This window comes from Cebus imitator, unplaced genomic scaffold (genome assembly GCF_001604975.1).
Source record: "Cebus imitator isolate Cc_AM_T3 unplaced genomic scaffold, Cebus_imitator-1.0 Scaffold13, whole genome shotgun sequence".
In the NCBI taxonomy this organism is placed as follows: Eukaryota; Metazoa; Chordata; class Mammalia; order Primates; family Cebidae; genus Cebus; species Cebus imitator.
In genome coordinates this window covers 3,632,607-3,650,613 of record NW_016107328.1, presented here as the reverse complement: position 1 = coordinate 3,650,613, position 18,007 = coordinate 3,632,607, and the positions used below count along the sequence as shown (strand labels likewise).

The 18,007-nt window shown below is 41.3% G+C and overlaps 1 protein-coding gene across 1 annotated transcript in view; it reads left to right on the top strand.

Moving 5' to 3' along the window:
- The first annotated feature begins 12,678 nt into the window (after positions 1 to 12,678).
- LOC119467347 (thyroglobulin-like) overlaps positions 12,679 to 18,007 on the top strand; it is a 26,527-nt gene continuing 21,198 nt past the window's right edge. The window contains exons 1-4 of the mRNA XM_037728830.1: positions 12,679 to 12,745; positions 13,754 to 13,862; positions 15,342 to 15,439; positions 16,946 to 17,149. Of these exons, the coding sequence (XP_037584758.1) occupies positions 12,679 to 12,745; positions 13,754 to 13,862; positions 15,342 to 15,439; positions 16,946 to 17,149 (478 nt within the window). The remainder of the gene's footprint in view (positions 12,746 to 13,753; positions 13,863 to 15,341; positions 15,440 to 16,945; positions 17,150 to 18,007) is intronic.

Here is an 18,007-nt window from a genome sequence, read left to right as displayed (position 1 = left end):
TTCTAGGTTTTTTTTTTTTTTTTTGCACTTCCATAAACATTTTAGGTTCAGCTTGTCAGCTTCTTTTAAAATCTGCTGGAATTTTGAGAGGAATTGCACTGAATCTGTAGATCAATTGCTGTCTCAACAATATTGAATCTTCTGATCCATGAGCATGGTATATTTCTACATTTGTGTAGAATTTATGTATTTTTTTCCTCAGCAGTTTTCTTGTAGTTTTGAATGTTCAGATTTTGCACTTATTTTGTTAAATTTATTTTTATGTATTTTATTCTTGATTATATTTTAAGTGGAACTGTTTTCTTAATTTCATTTTTAGATGTTTTACTACTAGAAAAGAGAAATAAAATGGAGTATTTAAAATTTTATATCTGCTAAAATCACTTATTAGTACTATAATTTTTGTACATTCCCTAAAATGTTCTATATAAATTATGTTTTCCATGAATAAAGACACATTTATTCCTTTATTAATGTGTATGTCTTCATTTCTTATTGTATTATTGCACAGGCAAGAACATTCAATGTGAATAAAAGAGGTGAGAGTAGACATTCTTGCCTTATTCCCTTGGGAGAAAACAGTCAGTCTTTCACTATTAAAGATGATGTTATCTTTAAATTTTTGGTACATGCCTTTGATCAGATTGAAGTCACCTTTTATTCTGGTTTGTTGAGAGAGTTTTTTATGGTTATTATTAATGGGTGTTGGATTTTGACAAATGCTTTTCTGTTTCTGTTGACATGGTTGTATAACTTTTGTATTTTTTAATATAATGTATTACATGAATTCTTTTGGCAGTTAAACCAACCTTGAATTCCCAGAACAGACCCTACTTTGTCATGATATAAAATGCATGTTATATATTGCCGGATTTGACTTGCTATTTTGTTGCTAAGAATTTTTATATTTGTATTCATAAGGGAATATTGTTCTGTAGTTTTATTTTCTTGTAAGATTTTTGTGTGGCTTTGATATCAGGGTAATACTGGCTCTATTAAATTAATTGGAAAGGGTTCCCTTTTTCTGTAATTTCTGGAAGACTTTATATGAAGTAAATATTGTTTCTTTCTTAAATGTTTAGTAGAATTCACCAGTGAAACCACTAGGATTGGCCTTCTCATTGGGAGAAGATTTTAAATTACTGATTCAAATATTTTTATCAATATAGATATTTGGATTTTTAGTTTCTTCTTAGAGTTTATTTTAGAAGTTTGCATCTTTCTAGGAACATGTCCATTTCATCTAATTGTCTAATGTGTTAGCATAATGGTTTTTATAATTGTTCCTTAAAATTATTTTATGGTTAGTCTGTAGTCATGTCTCTTATTCTTGATTTTATAATTGGCTGCTTGTCTCTCCCTTCCTTTCTCCCTTCCTCCTGCCTTCCTTCCTTTCTCTTTCTCCCTTCACCCCAAATCCTTAGTCTACTTAGAAGTTTGTCATTTTGTTAGCCTTTTCAAGAAACTGTTGCTTTATTTTAGTTTTTCTCTTGTGTTTTGTAGTATGTTTTATTCATTTCTGCTCTGATCTTTTGAATTTCCTCTTTTGTTTTTTTCCCCTCTGTCAGCTTCTTGAGGTAAAAACTATGATTACTGATTTTAGATCTTTCTTCCTTTGAATATAGGCATTTAAAGCTGTAAATGTCCCTCTAGTCACTGACTTAATTGCATATCATACTTTTTGACATGTCCTTTCTATTTTCATTCAGTTAGAGATATTTTCTAATTTCTATTGTGATTTCTTTGTTGACCATGGATTATTTAGAAATGTTGTTTAATTTCCTAGTACATGGGGATTTCTCAGATTTCATTCTTTTGATTATTTCCAATTTTATGCCATTATTGTTGGAGAATATTCTTATATGATTTTAGTCTTTCTCAGTTTTTTAAGTCTTGTTTTATGCCTAGCATATTAAATGTGCACTTGAAAAGAATGTGTATTATGCTGTTGTTAGGTGAAGCATTCTATACATATCAGTTAGGTCAAGTTGGTTAAGAGTTTAGCTCATGTCTACTATATCTACTATACCTTTACTCTTCTTTCTAGTTAGTATATCAACTATTAAGAAAGAGATATTGAAATTACCAACTAAAATGATTGATTTGTCTATTTGTCTTTTCAATTAAATCAATATTTCTATTTTTTGGCTTTTGTTGTAGAGTGTGTATGTGTGTGTGTGTGTGTGCGTGCGCGTGTGTGTGTGTGTGTTTATAATTTTTTATATCCTTGCATACTAAACTTTTCATTATTATTATCTCTTTTTATTTCTAGTAATGCTCCTTGTCTTAAAGTCTGTTCTCTCTGATATTAATATACCCAAGAGCAATGAAAACATGTCCACATAAAAACTTATTTATGAATGTTCATAGCAATATTATTCATAATGGCCAAAAAGCAGAAACAACACAAATGTGCACCAACTGATAAATGGATAAATAAAATGTAGTATATCTACATAATGGAATGTTATTCATCAAAAAAAATATGGATTACTGACACATGCTACAACACATCTACAACATAGATGAACATTGAAACCCTCATAATAAGTGAAGAAAGCCAATCACAAAAGACCATATATTATATGATTTAATTTATATGAATTTTCCGGAATAGAAAAATCTATGGAGACAGAAAGTGGATTGGTTAGTGGTTACCTAGGGCTGTGGGGAGGATGGGGAGGTTGGATGATGATGGCTGAAGGGTGAGGGATTCTTTTGAGGATTGCATTCCAAAGTTTATTACAGTGATGGATGCAAAAATCATGTAAATGTGCCAAAAGCTGTTGAATTATACACTTTAAATAGGTGAATTTTATGGTATCTCACCCAGTCTTTTAAATTTTTTAAAGAAGGAACACATATACATCAAATTGTTGACTATGATAAAACTAAGGAGATGTTGCAGCCAAATAAAATGTTAAATCCTGGATTGAATCCTGGAACAGAAAGAGGAACATTAGTGCCATAATTGGTGAAATTCCATTACAGTATTCAGTTTAGTTAAATTGTTCTGATGCAATGATGTTAACATTAGGAGAAATTGATTAAGGAGTATATGGGAACTTTGCACTACTACAGTAACTTTTAAGTCTATAATTATTTCAAAATAAAAAGATAAAAATTATATGAGACAAGAGTAAAAATGTAACCTATGGATTGTAGTTCAAAATGCACCAGTAATGGTTAATTAAATTTAACAAATATACCACACTGATATAAAATGTGAACAGTAGGGAGAACTGCATGGGGAAGGAGGGTATATGGGAACTCTATACTATCATTCAATTTTCTCTAAATCTAAAGCTGTCAAGCCTATTAATTAAAAAAAAAATAAAGATTTTGAATTTCTATTTCTGAAAAATGAATATGAAAGAATAATTATAATATGCTATCTGTTTAGTTTGAGAAAGAAAAGAATTCAGTGAAATTATTACAAACTGACAGGCAATTTAAAGTTCATCCTTGCAACACACTGTCTCTAGGAATCAGGCTGGCTCAGGAAATCAAGGAGGAAATACAGTCATGAGAAAAATATGTCTCACAATCAACACAGAAGCCTTGAAAGAATGAAACAAGATTAAGGAAGATAGAAGAGACTGTTGCTTTGGAGAAAGAGTGCAATCTGTGAAGACATGTCATATTTAAATATAAAATAGGACCTTGAAGTCCAGAGTGAGTTGATACAAGTGGGAACTAGAGATGCACAGGGAATCCAATTACTTTGAAAATAGACACTAGAGAAAACAGAAACATCTTAATTTTTACAAATAAAAACAGACTTGAAAAGATTGGACCACACTACACTCTGAGATCTTGGAAGATCTTGGCTCTGTTGTTGGATTTCTTCAAAGAACTAGGATCAACAAACCGTTGAGAAGTTCCATCTTAAAACCACAAATAGTTCAGTAAGTGGGAACCAGCCCATGAAGGATGGGCCACTATATGGGATGCTTACAGAAAATCTAGACAGATGTAAGAAGATTGGTCCAAACACAGAGTACTCAAAGTAGTTTTTGTGAGTTTCAAGGTGAGGCAGTCATCTTCATAGAGAGAAGGAGATACAGATGCTATTTATGCCCCAAGGAAACATGCCTGAAAAATTTAAAGAATGATGGCTTTGAAGTGAGGCACACTAATGTGAGAGCCATTGGAGGGGCCAGGCAAAACAAGATAATGTACATGTCTGAACTGTTAGTCAAATGGCAGAATGTCTTGACAGAGACACTTGAGGAACAAGATAGGTCTGAATAACTGATGCTTTCGGCAGTCCCAGAGTGTAATGATTTTATCTCCTCAGATCTGAGAGAAACAAGTGGACAAAATATTTCCAGAAAGAACAGAACTAAAAGAAAGAAGGACTCAAATTTAGCAAACCATCCCAGCCCAAAATGAATCAGAGAAGAAAAGAGAGTGACTTAAGCTAGTTAATATATTAGAAAATAGGATGGACCTTTCAGAAAGCAAAAGGAAAAGTGGGAAACAAAATGTCAATGCCATATTTATCCATGGCAGAAAACCATGTAGCAAAACAACTGCGACTCAAGACAGAACAATTGAAAATAAGGAAAAGCAGTGTTTTCTGGAGCAACGGGGTTCTAATCATTACTAGTCCCATAGAGCGACAACATTCAAAAATCTTAATGAGCTAAAAATAATGCTTCCACTGAAAAAAATTGGGGGACAGGGAGGAAACATTCCCAAGGGTAAGACTTCAGAGGGTTGCAAAATTCCAGGACAGCAGCCAGTGTGAGACGGGACTGTACATGGCTGTTCACAAAAGCCAGGAGATGAAGTATGGCCAGATACATCCACTTTCAGTGTTGCACATGGGCTCAACAGAGAAACAGAAATGGAGAGGTTTCAAATATGTTCAACACAAGGAGATGCATCTTAAATAAGGCTAACTTCTGGGGTTGCAACCATTGAAACATTCTCATTTTTGCAAGAAAAATGATATCAAGTATTTATTGCACAGCAGACACTACTATGCATTTTGTATTTATTACTTTATGTATAATTACCTCATCCTATGAAGTTGAGCACTAATAGCATTACAACTTTACAGATGAGTAAATTGGGGCACAGAGAGATTAAATAGCTTGTTCACGGTTGCATCGTTAGTACTCTTAGTAGAGTTTCATGGAGAACCACTCTGGTGAATGCAGAACGACTCTGATGGATGATCTTTCCCTCGCCAAGAGTTAGCCATTTTTTTTTTTTAGTGGTGGAGACCACTGGACTTAGCAGGGTATGGAGGGGGGCATTTTGGGAAACTTAGGAGTGCTTCTGCCTTATTCCTGATTTTCAGTCTATGAGAATTCTTCTTCCCTAAATGCTCTTGGCTTCTTGTTCCATCCCTTTCTATAGATGTTAATAGTTACCTGGTTGATGAGTTACTTTTCCTCTTTTCTAATGTAAATGTTTTTACTATAAATGTTTGCTATGAATTTCTCTTTCAGTACTGCTTTAGCTGTGTTCAACAAGTTTTGATATGTTGTATTTACATTTTAATGCAGTTCAATGTATTTTTTAAATGTCCTTTGAGTCTTCCTCTTTGACCCATGGAATACTCAGAAGTGCATTTAGTTTCCAAGTGATTGGAAATTTTCCTGTTGTCTATTCCTTATTTATTTCTACTTTGATTCCATTTGTTCATAGAACACATTTTGTATGAATTCAATTCTTTTAAATTTGTTAATGTTTATGGCTCAGGATATGGCCTATCTTGATGTATGTTCCATAGATGCTTGAGAAGAACATGTTCTCTGCTCTGTTGGATGGGGTATTCTTTAAGTGTTGATTACACCCTACTGGTTGATGGTGTGGAGTTCTTTTGTATCCATGCTGATTTTCTATCTAGTTGTTCTATCAATTGTTGAGGGTGAGGTTGACTTGCCTATTTCTCCTTTCAGTTCTATCAGGTTTTGCCTCACCTATTTTGCAGCTCTGTTGTTTAATGCATATACATTAGGACTGCTATGTTTTCTTGGAGGATGAATGCTTGTGTCACTATGTATTATTTCTTTCTGTCCCTCAGGACTTTATTTGCTGTCAAATCTGTCTTATCTGATATTAGTAAAGCCACTTCTGCTTTCCTTTGATTAATAATTGCATGGTGCATCATTTTTCATTCTTTACTTTCAACCACCTATGTTATTATAGTTGAAGTGAGCTTTCTGTAGACAGTATATCGGTGAGTCATATCATATACTCTGCCAACCTCTGTCTTTTAATATTGTATTAATTTTAACTATATTGTAATGATTGAAATTTTGGGGCTTGATATGCCATTTTATTTTTATTTATTTATTTTTTAGATATAGTCTCACTCTGTCACCCAGGCTGGAGTGCAGCGGCATGATCTCGACTCACTGCAATCTCCACCTCCCAAGTTCAAGTGATTCTCCTGGCTCAGCCTCCCGAGTTGCTGGGACAACAGGCATGCACCACCATGCCCAGCTAATTTTTGTATTTTTAGTAGAGACAGGGTTTTGCCATGTTGGCCAGGCTACTCTTGAACTCTTGACCTCAGGCGCCTGCCTCATGCTCCTAAAATGCTGAGATTACAGGTGTGAGCCAGGCTGGTTCTCTGTTTTCCATTTCTTTTTTCTTTTTTCTCCCTTTTTGTGAGTTACTTGAACATTTTTTTTCTAGAATTCTATTTTGATTTACCTGTGACATTTTTTTATTGTATCTCTTTGTATAGCTTTTTCAGTGACTGCTCTATTACGTTATATATACATAACATATTACATATTGGTATTGGAATCTTTACCAGTTTGAGTGAAATATAGAAAGCTTATCCTTTTTCCATATTTTTACCCTCCATCATTTATAATTGTCTTAAATATGTCCTCTATATACATTAAGAACCACATCAGACAGTGTTGTTATTTTTGTTTGAATCACCAAAGATAAGTTAGAAAACTAAGGAAGAAAAGAAAGGTCTGTCGTATTTACCCATTTTTTTCCCTTTTACTATTACTCCTTCTTTTCTAATGTTCCAATATTTCATTTTTTTTTCTGTTTTTGGGAACTTGCTTTAGCCAGTCTTTTAGGGAAGATCTTCTGTTGACAAATAGTTTTCCTTCATCTGAGAATATCTTGGTTCTTGTCTTCATTCTTAAAAAATATAATTTCACTGGATATGGAATTCTGGACTGAAATTCCTCTCTCTCAGCACTTGAAAAGTGTTGTACCACAACTTTCTGCTCTCCATTATTTTTCATGAGAAATCTGCTGTTACTCAAATGGGTTTTCCTCTGTAGGAAAAGACGTTGTTTCTGTTTTGCTACTCTCACAATTCATTTTCGTCTTTAATTTTTAGATGTTTGATGTGTCTTGGTATTGGTTTCTTTGGGTTCATACTCTGGTGTTTACTCAGAGAAAATCTGTAGTTTCATAGCTTTTGCCAAACTTGGAAATTTTTCAACCATTACTTTTTTCAAATTTTCAGTTCCACCTTTTTTTTCTCTCTTTCTTGCATTCTAATAACATGAATGTTGGATCTTTTGTTACAGTTCTGCAGGTCATCAAGTTTCTGTTTATATTCTCTTCTCCCTGTTTTTCAAATTGGATTATTTTCATTGTTCTGTCAAGTTCCTGGGTTATTTTTTCTGTTTCTTTCATTTTGTTGTTTGGCCACATCTATTGAATGTTTTACTTTTGTTATTTTCTTTTTTAGTTCTAAAATTTCCATATAGTTATTCTTTGTATCTTCTATTTCTTTACTGAGAATTTCTATTTTTTCACTTGCTTTGTATACATTTATAATTGCTTGCTAAAACATTTTTATGATGACTTTTAAAATCCATATCAAATAGTTCTGACATCTTTGTCACCAGATGCTGGTATATATTGATAGTCTTTTTTCACTGAAGTTGATATTTTTCTAGTTTTTGGTACAATTAGTGATTTTTGATCAAGACTTGAACGATTTGGCTGTTAAGAAACTTTGGATCTCATTTTAGAAGCACTCTTATGACATCACCACATTGGGAAACTGGAGATGCTACTTCATTACTGCCAGCTGAGACTGGAAGTCCAAGTTCTTACTCCATTGACACCTGGAAGCTGTTCTGCTTTTCTGTACTGCTAGGCAGGGATGGCAATTCAGCCTCTTCTCTAGGCCTATGCCAACCCTGAGACGGTCAGGGTTGCCCCATTACTGTTCACCACGTGGCCTTTCATGGACACAACAGGGAGATGGTCTTGCTACTGCTGGGCAGTTGTGAAGGTCCTGACACTTCACTAGATCTCTTCTGATACACCAAGTGGCAAGGGGGAGAGTGACACCTTATTACCACTGGATGGGAGCAGAATTCCAAGCTCCCTGCAAGGTCTCCACTGATACTGCAGAAAGAGGAGGGTCATTACTCCCCAGCAGGGTAAAAGTCACAACTCCTCACTCTGTCTCCTCTGACAAACCGTGTCAGAGGGATTGGGGAACCTCCTTACAGATTGACAGGAGTGGAAATCTGGGCCCCTCACTTGACCTTTGCTGGCTTGGTGGGGTTAGAGACAGATTTTCTGTGTTGTTTGGTATAGTAAAGAGGTGGTTGTCTAAAAGTTTTCTGTCTTACCAGGTTGTTGCCTTTCCTGGACTTTGGCTCAAGAGGATTTTCTTGGGGCTTGTTTTATCTGTGCTCATTGGCATTTCTGAGTATCCTGCATCTCCAACATCTGAGACTTAGGAGGCCAAATAGATCCAGGAAACTCCTACCATCTCTCTCATTCCTTTGATCCTAAGGGCGATAGCCAGTCTTCCTTCTCTTCACCTTTCAGTGCCTTATGTTTGTTTTATATATAATGTTCATGGTTTTAGCTATACTTAGCAGGAGGTATAGGGAAAAGTGTATTTTTCACTCCATCTTTCTGGGCTGAGAAATCAAGAACCAGAAATGTTTATTATTGCCCTAGAAACCTAGAAGAAGAAGGGTTGTGACTTTGTGTCCTTGGGTATGTGGGGGATGGGAAGAAGCTGTCCCTAGTGGTAGCAGGGATCCAGCAATATAGTGGCATGCTGGACTAAAGGAGAGATGGCTGGGAAACAACCTGTGGTGCATGACAGCTGATGGATGGTTGTAAAAAACAGTGGTGTCTGATGATCCATTTGAAGCCACTTCCTCCTCTGTATTCCTATTACTCTCTATTTCCCCCCATATCTTCAGTAAGCACCTATTATATGTAGCAGCTTAGTATTAAAGAATGGAGGAGATGAAAGAGAAGGTTATGCAATTGTATTCTGGGCCAAGGAAAGTGGGAGAGGTGGCAAGGCCAGTGATGAAGAGCCTGCCAGAGTGACAGAGGCCTGAGCAAGGAATAAATTGGTGAAGAAAGATTAGGACCTTGGCATGTGGAGTCACTGTGGAAGCCTGTATGTTCTCAGAGCTCAGTAGGGAAGAAGTAAAAGCAGGGAGCAGTAGCTGAGTCATTATGAGAAAGAGGGTTTCATGGTGGGGAAGTGACACCTTGGCTGGATTCTCTTGAAGCTTGCCGCACTGTTACTTGAGTGCAGAGAAGCACCTCTGCTTTTGCGTATGGAAGGAAGCTCTTTGCATGGATTTTGAAGGCAGCCTGTGCTGTTTAGACTACTGAGTGCCCTCCCACAGGCTCCTAACGCCTTGCTGCTTCTCCAGGTGGGGTCTGAAGTGGAGTCAGCTCAGAGGCCTGCCATTCCTCTCTCATAGTACTCTTCATTCCAGTGATATCTTGGCTTGCTTCATGAACCCTGAGCACAGAGTTCCTAAAGCACCAAACCCAGTGAAGCAGAGACACCTCTGGCTTGGGTCTATGCATTGCTTCTCAGGGCCCAGGCCAGCAACAATGATTCAGCACACAAGCCAACCTGTGCAAGCTTTATGCATGCATTTTAGGGCAATGGGAAGCGTGGTGAGCAAGGTTTGTGGTAAACCTTTAACCACATTCAACTTCTTCTAAGATTTATCTGCTTTAGCATATGTAGAGATGGAGAAATGACCAGGAACTGCACAATGCTGTTCTTGTTATATTGCTGTAGAGCAAAGGATGCTGCTGGCTCTCCATAGCCTGGGGTGAACTTGGCCCATGTAACGGGGCAGCAGGGAGTCAGGCAGGTGAGTCCTTCATTGTGTCTCCTTTTCCAGTAAATGCCAATACGCTCCCCAGATCACCTTTGCCTAACATCTAGGTCTTAAACTAAGTTGTCCTCCCACTCCCCAGGGTGAGTTGATCTCCCTGCCACACGTACCTCCTGAGCACCTGCTGGCAGAGTCTCCATCCCCATCTGTGAAAACACTTTGTGATGTGCTGTTTCATATCACAGAATGGAAACTGTGTTTTGATTCACCAGGCACCAAACACTCTTTTTGTAGAATCTATAAAGTGACACGGAGGGCCATATTTTAGAGGACTGTCCCTGCAGCTGGTGAGGAAGCCCTGGTGAGGGGCAGCACAGGAGGCTGTTCTGGCTGGCTGGTTCTAGGTTGAGGGGACATGTTGGAGGCAGGAGGAGTGAGGATGCAGAGGAGGGGAGGACCCACAAAGTGGAAAGAGCAGAAGCCTGGTACGACATGGAGGCTGATAAGACTTGAGGAAAGAGGCTTAGGAAGGGGCTTGGATTTGCTCTCACAGAGACAGGCAAAGGTGTGATGTTGGGAGAAAGGTCGAAGGGTTCGGATTGGGCTGTGTTGAATTTGAAAGGTCTGTAGGGTGTCCAGGCAGAGTGGACCTGTGGTCAAAAGCATCTGGCTGGAGACTGAGCTAGAGAGAGATGTGGAAGCTCCAGGCATGTGTGGTCCCCAGGAAGGATGTGCAGAGCACAGGCTGTCACCTGTTTTTAATCCACACCCTGACACTTAAAATGACATTGTGTTTTACTTTCTCTAGTTTGTATTGTGAACCCAATAATAATGACAGTAGCTGTTATGGACTAGCTGTGTCCTCTCCCCAATCCATATGCTGAAGTCCTAAAACCAGGACCTCAAAATGTGACTGCATTTGGAGATAGGGCCCTTAAAGAGGTAATTAAGTGAATAATGAGGTCACAAGGTGGGCTCTAATCCAGTATGACTGGTGTCCTTAAAGGAAATAGATACTAGGACACGCACGCACACACACAGGGAAGACCAAGTGTGGACACAGGGAGGAGATGGCCATCCACAAGCCGAGGAGAGGAGTCCCTAAAGAAACCAACACTGTTGACGTCTTGATCTTGGACTTCCAGCCTTCAGAACTATAGAAAATAAATTTCTGGTATTTAAGCCTCCCAGTCTGTGATACTTTGTGATGGCACCGGTAGCAGACTAGTACAGTAGCTAACACAGGATACTTATTATGTGTCAAATACTGTCTCAAACACTTTTAATATTTTAACACATTTAATGTTCATAGCAACCCTATTTGTAGAAGGTAGTACAGCCCATGGCAGGGCAGCTATATCGGCTCCTTCATTTCCCCAGGGTTTGGAGTCTCTTCCACTTTCCAGCTTGTCCTCCTGTCCTTCACTGTGCCCGGGACCACATCCTTTAGATTCTCACCGGTCCCTCCCTCTCTCCTCAGGTGCCAGGCTCAGCAACCTGCCCTCATCACCTGCCAGTTGCCGACTCTATCTGTAACTAGCTCCTTACCTGGCTGGGTTGGTCTTCTGAATACTTGCCATTACTTGGTATGATGCTTTTTCAAAATAGAAAGAATCAATAATAATAATAACTGTTAGCGTCTACTGAGCATGTGCTCTTCAATGTCTGTTTATTCTGTTACAACTACCTTAACAAATAGGGACACATTATTATTCTCCTTTTAACTTTGCTTTCTAGAGAAGGAGGCTGGGACTCAGGGAGATGAGGTGAGTTTTCCCAGGTTTCACAGGACCAGGATTGAAGGAAGGAAGCTGTGTTTTCCAGGAGAAAAAAACTTACATAAAGGCTTTCTGTGAAAGACAGTTCCTGCTCCCTTTCAGTTGGCAAAGTCTGAAGTCCTAGGAAAGAGAGGTAAAGAATAGAAACATGAATGTGAGTGTGTGCGTATTTTGCTTCCCTCACTAAAGTTTTCACATTCTATATTAATAAGGGCAAGGTTTGCCTGTTTTGTTCTCTGCCATATCAGTGTCTATATTAGGTGCCTGCTACTGTGGAGCTCTAAAAAGTTGTTAGAGAAAGAACAGAAGAAAGGAAAGTAGAAGGCAGGAAGGAAAGAAGGAAGGTAGGAAGGAAGGAAGGAAAGAAAGAATGAAGGAAGAAAGGAAAAAAGGAAAGATGGAAGGAAAGAAGGAAGGAAGGGAAGAAGAAAGGAAGGAAACGAAGGAAGGAAGGAAGGGGAAGGAGAAAGGGTGCAGGGGAAGGAAAAAACAGGGATTGCTTTTCCCTCATGGGGGGCTTGAGCTTGTTGCTTCCAAAGCTACAAAGCTTTGGTCTTTACCCTTAAAAAAATGTTGAAGCCACCCCATCCACTTATGTCTCCCTACAGTTTAAACAAGAATTCTCATGCTCCACTAGCCACACGAGTGCCTTCAGGGGGAGTAGACACAGGTGGAGGGAGCTCCTTGAGACCAGCAGAGAAAACAGGATGGGGCACTGCCTCACTGAGTACCTGTGGGTAGAAGGCCATTGCCAACCACAGCTCTATAAAGGCTCCCTGGCCAGGGGACCTAGGGCAGGCAGTGGCTTCTACTCCTTCCTCCCGGGAAGGGCCAGGAAAATGGCCCTGGTCTTGGGGATTGTCAGCCTGCTGGGCTCTGTCTGCTTGGTGTCCGCCAATATCTTTGGTAAGTTCTAAGGCTGTGGAGCCAGGGGACTGGGGAGGGAGCTCCAGTGTCAGCCAGGCTCTGCAATGGGCCTTCAAACAGATGTAATCTAATTAAATTTTCCCTAATGCCCACATGTCAGTGATTTACTTTCCTTTTCAGATAAACAGGCAGATTTAGAGAGGCGAACTAAATTACTTGAGATCACAGAGCTAGTGATTGGTGGAGCAGAGATGGGAAATGAGATTGATCTTCCTATTCAATTCTAGGTCCCCCTCACTCCACCATTTTGGCAAACTTCGCATTGACCTTGGGTTTTTATCCTCTTAGCTATTCCAAAGTCTATGTCATCCATGAGAGGTATTTTAGAAGTAGCCAGCAGGTAGTAGGAAAGGAAATCTACCTGTGGAGTGAAATAGCCCTAAATTCTGTCCTAGCCACTTACCCGTGTGACTTTGGGCAAAGTGCCAAGCTGCTGTTTCTTCATTTAAAAAGTAAACAACAACCTTATGGTGTGGTTGTGATTTCCAGGTAAGATTCTCTGTGTTATACGAGTCCTCAATGGAGAAGAAGACATGTACATTATTAATTAATTTGTATTTCAATGTGTATCTAGAAAGTGCTACATCTGCAGGGCATGGCTTGATAGATTCAAGAACTTCCTTGTGGTGCTGTAACCTACTCCAAATAGCCTCATGGGAGCAGGGGTGGGGAATGTGGAGTCCCTGTGTTGATTTTGGAATCCTTCACTTGCCAGCTACGTGACTTTGATCAGATGACTTTCGCTGCCTGAGACTTGGTGCCTCATGAGTGACAAGGATATATTGCCTGTCACCTCTCAGGGGAATGCTGTGCATTAAATCAGCTAATGTAACACTTGGAGAAAAGTGTGCCTAGCTGCCAGATTTTAAGATAGACTGTCACAGGTAATGGTGATGACCCTGGAAATGCATCTGTGCTTACGAGAGCCCATCTCTGTTCCGGCAGCCCAGTCCATGCTCTTCTCTGATGAAATACTTCCTTTCCTAGAGTACCAGGTGGATGCCCAGCCCCTTCGTCCCTGTGAGCTGCAGAGGGAAAGGGCCTTTCTGAAGCGAGCAGACTACGTGCCCCAGTGCACAGAAGATGGCAGTTTCCAGTAAGGCTTATATCAGCAGCAAACTCTCAAGGTCCAAGATGCCATAAAGATTATCTGGTGCCTCCCCGTCTCTTCCTGCACTTTGCCCTACAACTCCTTTGTGCACATGATGCTTGGCCACTGCCATTTGGAGGTGCCTGCCTTTCAGGTCCCCAAGCTGATCAACACTGGCCAAGCTGACCAAGTGAACCCCAATGCATGCCTCATCCTCCCACTGCTCTCCCTTCTCTTCCTGCCATCACTTTTTCTGTGATGACTTGAATAAACAGCACGCGTGGGGGGGTGGGGCAGAGTTGCAGAGGGTGTCAAATGATCTGTGTTTTGGCACCTCTCCCTCCTCCAAGTATCCTCTTGAGAAGCTGGGGTGGTGGAAGCAGAGGCTGCCTTGACTTCCCAGTCCACTTCTGCCTTCGGCCCTGTCCAGGACAGCTTTCTAGGCTGCCTCTGGGCTTACAGGTCACTGTCTCCTCATTGAGCTGCTCTCTGGAAGGTGTTTCTCCAGCTGCCCTAATGCAGTTGTGGGGCCTGAGACCCTCTCTATGGAGAGTGTGGTAATAATCTAGACAATTCTTCCTTGTAGAATAGACAGGAATCATTTGTAATGTGCATGCAATTGAAATTTCCCCATGCTATTCCAGTCATTTTGAATAGGGGAACTCCATCTATATGACGGTGTTCTGGGACACATCTGCAAAACATCCCTCCTTGCTGCTATCTTCTGTACACCCTTAATATGCGTAACCTCCCAGGAGCATGCAGAGACACTGCTAGAGCAGTCCTTGCTTAAATTGCTGGGAATTCTAGAGCAGCAAGGAAGGCGTTAAAGAGGAAGTATCACTTTCACCAGCCTTATTTATGTTCCCATCCCAATTCTCTTGTTCCAGCCTCTTGCAGTTTCAAACCTGGTCTGTCCTCAGGAGGCCTTGCATATGCTGTTCCCTTTACCTGGAACATCTTTTACCTTCTACACCCCCGACCATCCTGCAGGTCTCAGTTCAGCCATCATTTCTTTCCAGAAATGGTATCAACTCTATGGCCTGACCTGACCCCTCCCATGTGCTTCCCAATATACCAGGCTGGCCCCTGATCCCACTAACATCCCACCCCCAGAGCCCCCAATGCTATCCACACAATGTGGGCACTGCCTTTACCCTCTACAGCCTCATAATGACTGAGGACACTTAGTGGATGTGGCTGAAGCCCTGCACTCCAGGGTGGGTCACTTGCTTTGGGGCTGGCAGGCTGCACAGGTGGTGAATGAATGGTTGGGGCAGGAGGCAGAGCGGGTGTTAGCCAGGCAGGAAAGTGGAGCCTTTCCTTTCCCAGGTCAGCCACCCCTCTCGCTTCCACTGTCCCCCTAATTTAAATGAACCAAAACCTGGAGGAACGGAAACGAAGAAGAGAAGTAGGCTGGGTGGGAGCCTGTGTGTGGCTTTGGGGGCCCGTCGCAGAGTCACCTGGTCTGCCTCTCCTCCCCAGGACTGTCCAGTGCCAGAATGATGGCCGCTCCTGCTGGTGTGTGGGTGCCGATGGCGGCGAAGTGCTGGGCAGCAGGCAGCCAGGACGGCCTGTGGCTTGTAAGTGGGGACAGGGGATGTCCCTTGGGGACAGGAGGGACCCTGCAGGGACAACTCGTGTCCAGGAATGAGCACTGGGTTTGGGTAGATGACTGAGCGAGTCCTCCCTCTGGGCTGCTGGCTTCTCTGTGAAGAAGAATCATCCCTGCAAGTCAAGGAAGGCCCTCTGTGCTGCAGGGCGCCTGTGAAAATCCAGTAATTTGTTAAGCAATTATCCACCCAGTTGCTCCCATGCGCCAGGTACTGTGCCTGGTGCTGAGAAGACAGTGGTGAACAGACATCACCGTCCCCTGAAATGACCATAAAATGACCATAAAAATACGAAGTGCCTTCTCACCTATGGTGTGAGGTGTTTCTAAAAGTTTAAGACTTGGGTCAAAGCTATACAGTTAAGATCATTATTATAGTGAGTCATCAAAGAAACACAGTCCCCATTTAAAACATGTCATAACCCTAAAACAACGGTCAATTTAAGCCAACCACCATAAAATGAGGAAACTGAGCCTAAAACAAAAACTCTGCTTTGATGGATTAAAAGCTCTGTTTGGGGCATTAGTTTTACGCATCCTGTGCAGCTGTTGTGGGGGCACGCCTGTCTGATACTCTCCGGCTGCGTGAGCTTGGCTGGGTCAGGCATCCTCACTGAGCTATGGCTCCTTACCTGTGACATGAATATAGCATCTGCCTTGTACCATGTGGGGATTTAGAACACATGTAAACACTAGGCACGTAGTAGGTATTCAGTAGGGGGTGATCATTGCTAATGTCTTAGTCCATTTGTGTTGCTATAAAGGAATGCCTGAGGCTAGATAATTCATAAAGGAAAGAGGTGTATTTGGCTCACAGTTCTGCAGGCTGTGAAGGAAGCATGACTCTAGCTTCTGCTGCTGGCGAGGACCTCAGGCTGCTTCCATTCATGGTGGAAGGGGAAGAGGAACCATCTATGCAGAGATCATGTGATGAGAGAAACCTTGAGAGACACAGGGTGGAGGTGCCAGGCTCTTTTTAATAATCAGCTCTTATGGACACTGATAGAGCTGAACTCACTCACTCTGAGGGAGGGCATTCATCTCTTCATGAGGGGTCCGCCTCCCGGACTCAAACACCTCCAACACTGGGGATCAGATGTCACCACGAGATTTGGAGGGGACACATGCTGAAACTGTGCAGCTAAGGTCACTAACCCTCATGCAGATTGGTGAACCAGCTCCCCAGGGCTACACAGTGAGCCTGGGGAGAAAACCGGACCCAGAAAAGCTCCGTTAATGCCAGGCCTGCACTCCGATGCCATCTCCCCTCCGCATTACTGGTGCTCTGGGGTACATGACTGATCGAGGTCACACCGGTGAGCTCTACCTGACCCAGTCCACGGGATACTAGCTAGGCCTGTGCTGCAGTTGCCACCGATCACTCAGTCCCTCTGGGGAGGGAGCATGAGTTTTCCTGGGCTCAGCCCCCTGGACATTTCCCCTTGGCCCTACTTAACACTGCTCCTTGTACCCACAGGTTTGTCATTTTGTCAGCTGCAGAAACAGCAGATCTTGCTGAGTGGCTACATTAACAGCACAGCCACCTCCTACCTCCCTCAGTGTCAGGATTCAGGGGACTACACGCCTGTCCAGTGTGATGTGCGGCAGGTGCAATGCTGGTGTGTGGACGCAGAGGGCATGGAGGTGTATGGGACCCGCCAGCTGGGGAGGCCAAGGCGATGTGAGTTTCACACCTGCACCCCTAGAGCACGGGAGGAGCTGCTGCTTTCCTCACTGCGAGCCAAAACATTTAGGGTTTCCTGCCAAAATGGGCAGAGAACCAGGCCTTCGGTAGGGAAGGTAAAAGCTTTCAAAGGGAAGGTTTTATTATTCTCATATTTCCATATGGTAGACAAGTCATATTTGCTGGTTGATCATTAGAAACATAAGCAGGATTTCAATAAATGTTGAGTCTCCTATTGCAGACCTAAGTCACTGTGTGGGTCTCTAACTGTCACGTATATAGTATAAGCACAGCCATGTGCTGCATATGGATGTTTTGGTCACCAATGGAGCACATACATGACAGTGGTCCCATAGGATTGTAATAGAACTGAACAATTCCTATTGCCTAGTGACGTAATGATAACCTTGATCCTAATCTGAGTAGACCTAGACTATCGTGAACAATTCCTATTGCCTAGTGACGTAATGATAACCTAGATCCTAATCTGAGTAGATCTACACTATCGTGTGTGTTTATCTATTACTTTTTAACAAAAAAGTTTTAAAGTAAAACAAAAATTTAAAATAGGGAAAAGTTTATAGATTAAGGACATAAAGAAAGAAAATATTTTTGTACAGCTGTACCATGTGTTCATGTTTTAAGCTAAGTGTTATCATAAAAGAATCAAAAATTTTAAAAAATGAAAGATTTGTAAAGTAAAACTGAAGTAAGTCTACAGGAGTGTACAGGAATGTCCTAGGCTTTGGTGTTCACCCACTGACTCGCCCAGAGCAACTTCTAGTCCTGCAAGCTCCATTCATGGTAAGTGCTCCATGCAGGTGCCATGCAGGTATACTATTCTTTATCTTTTTT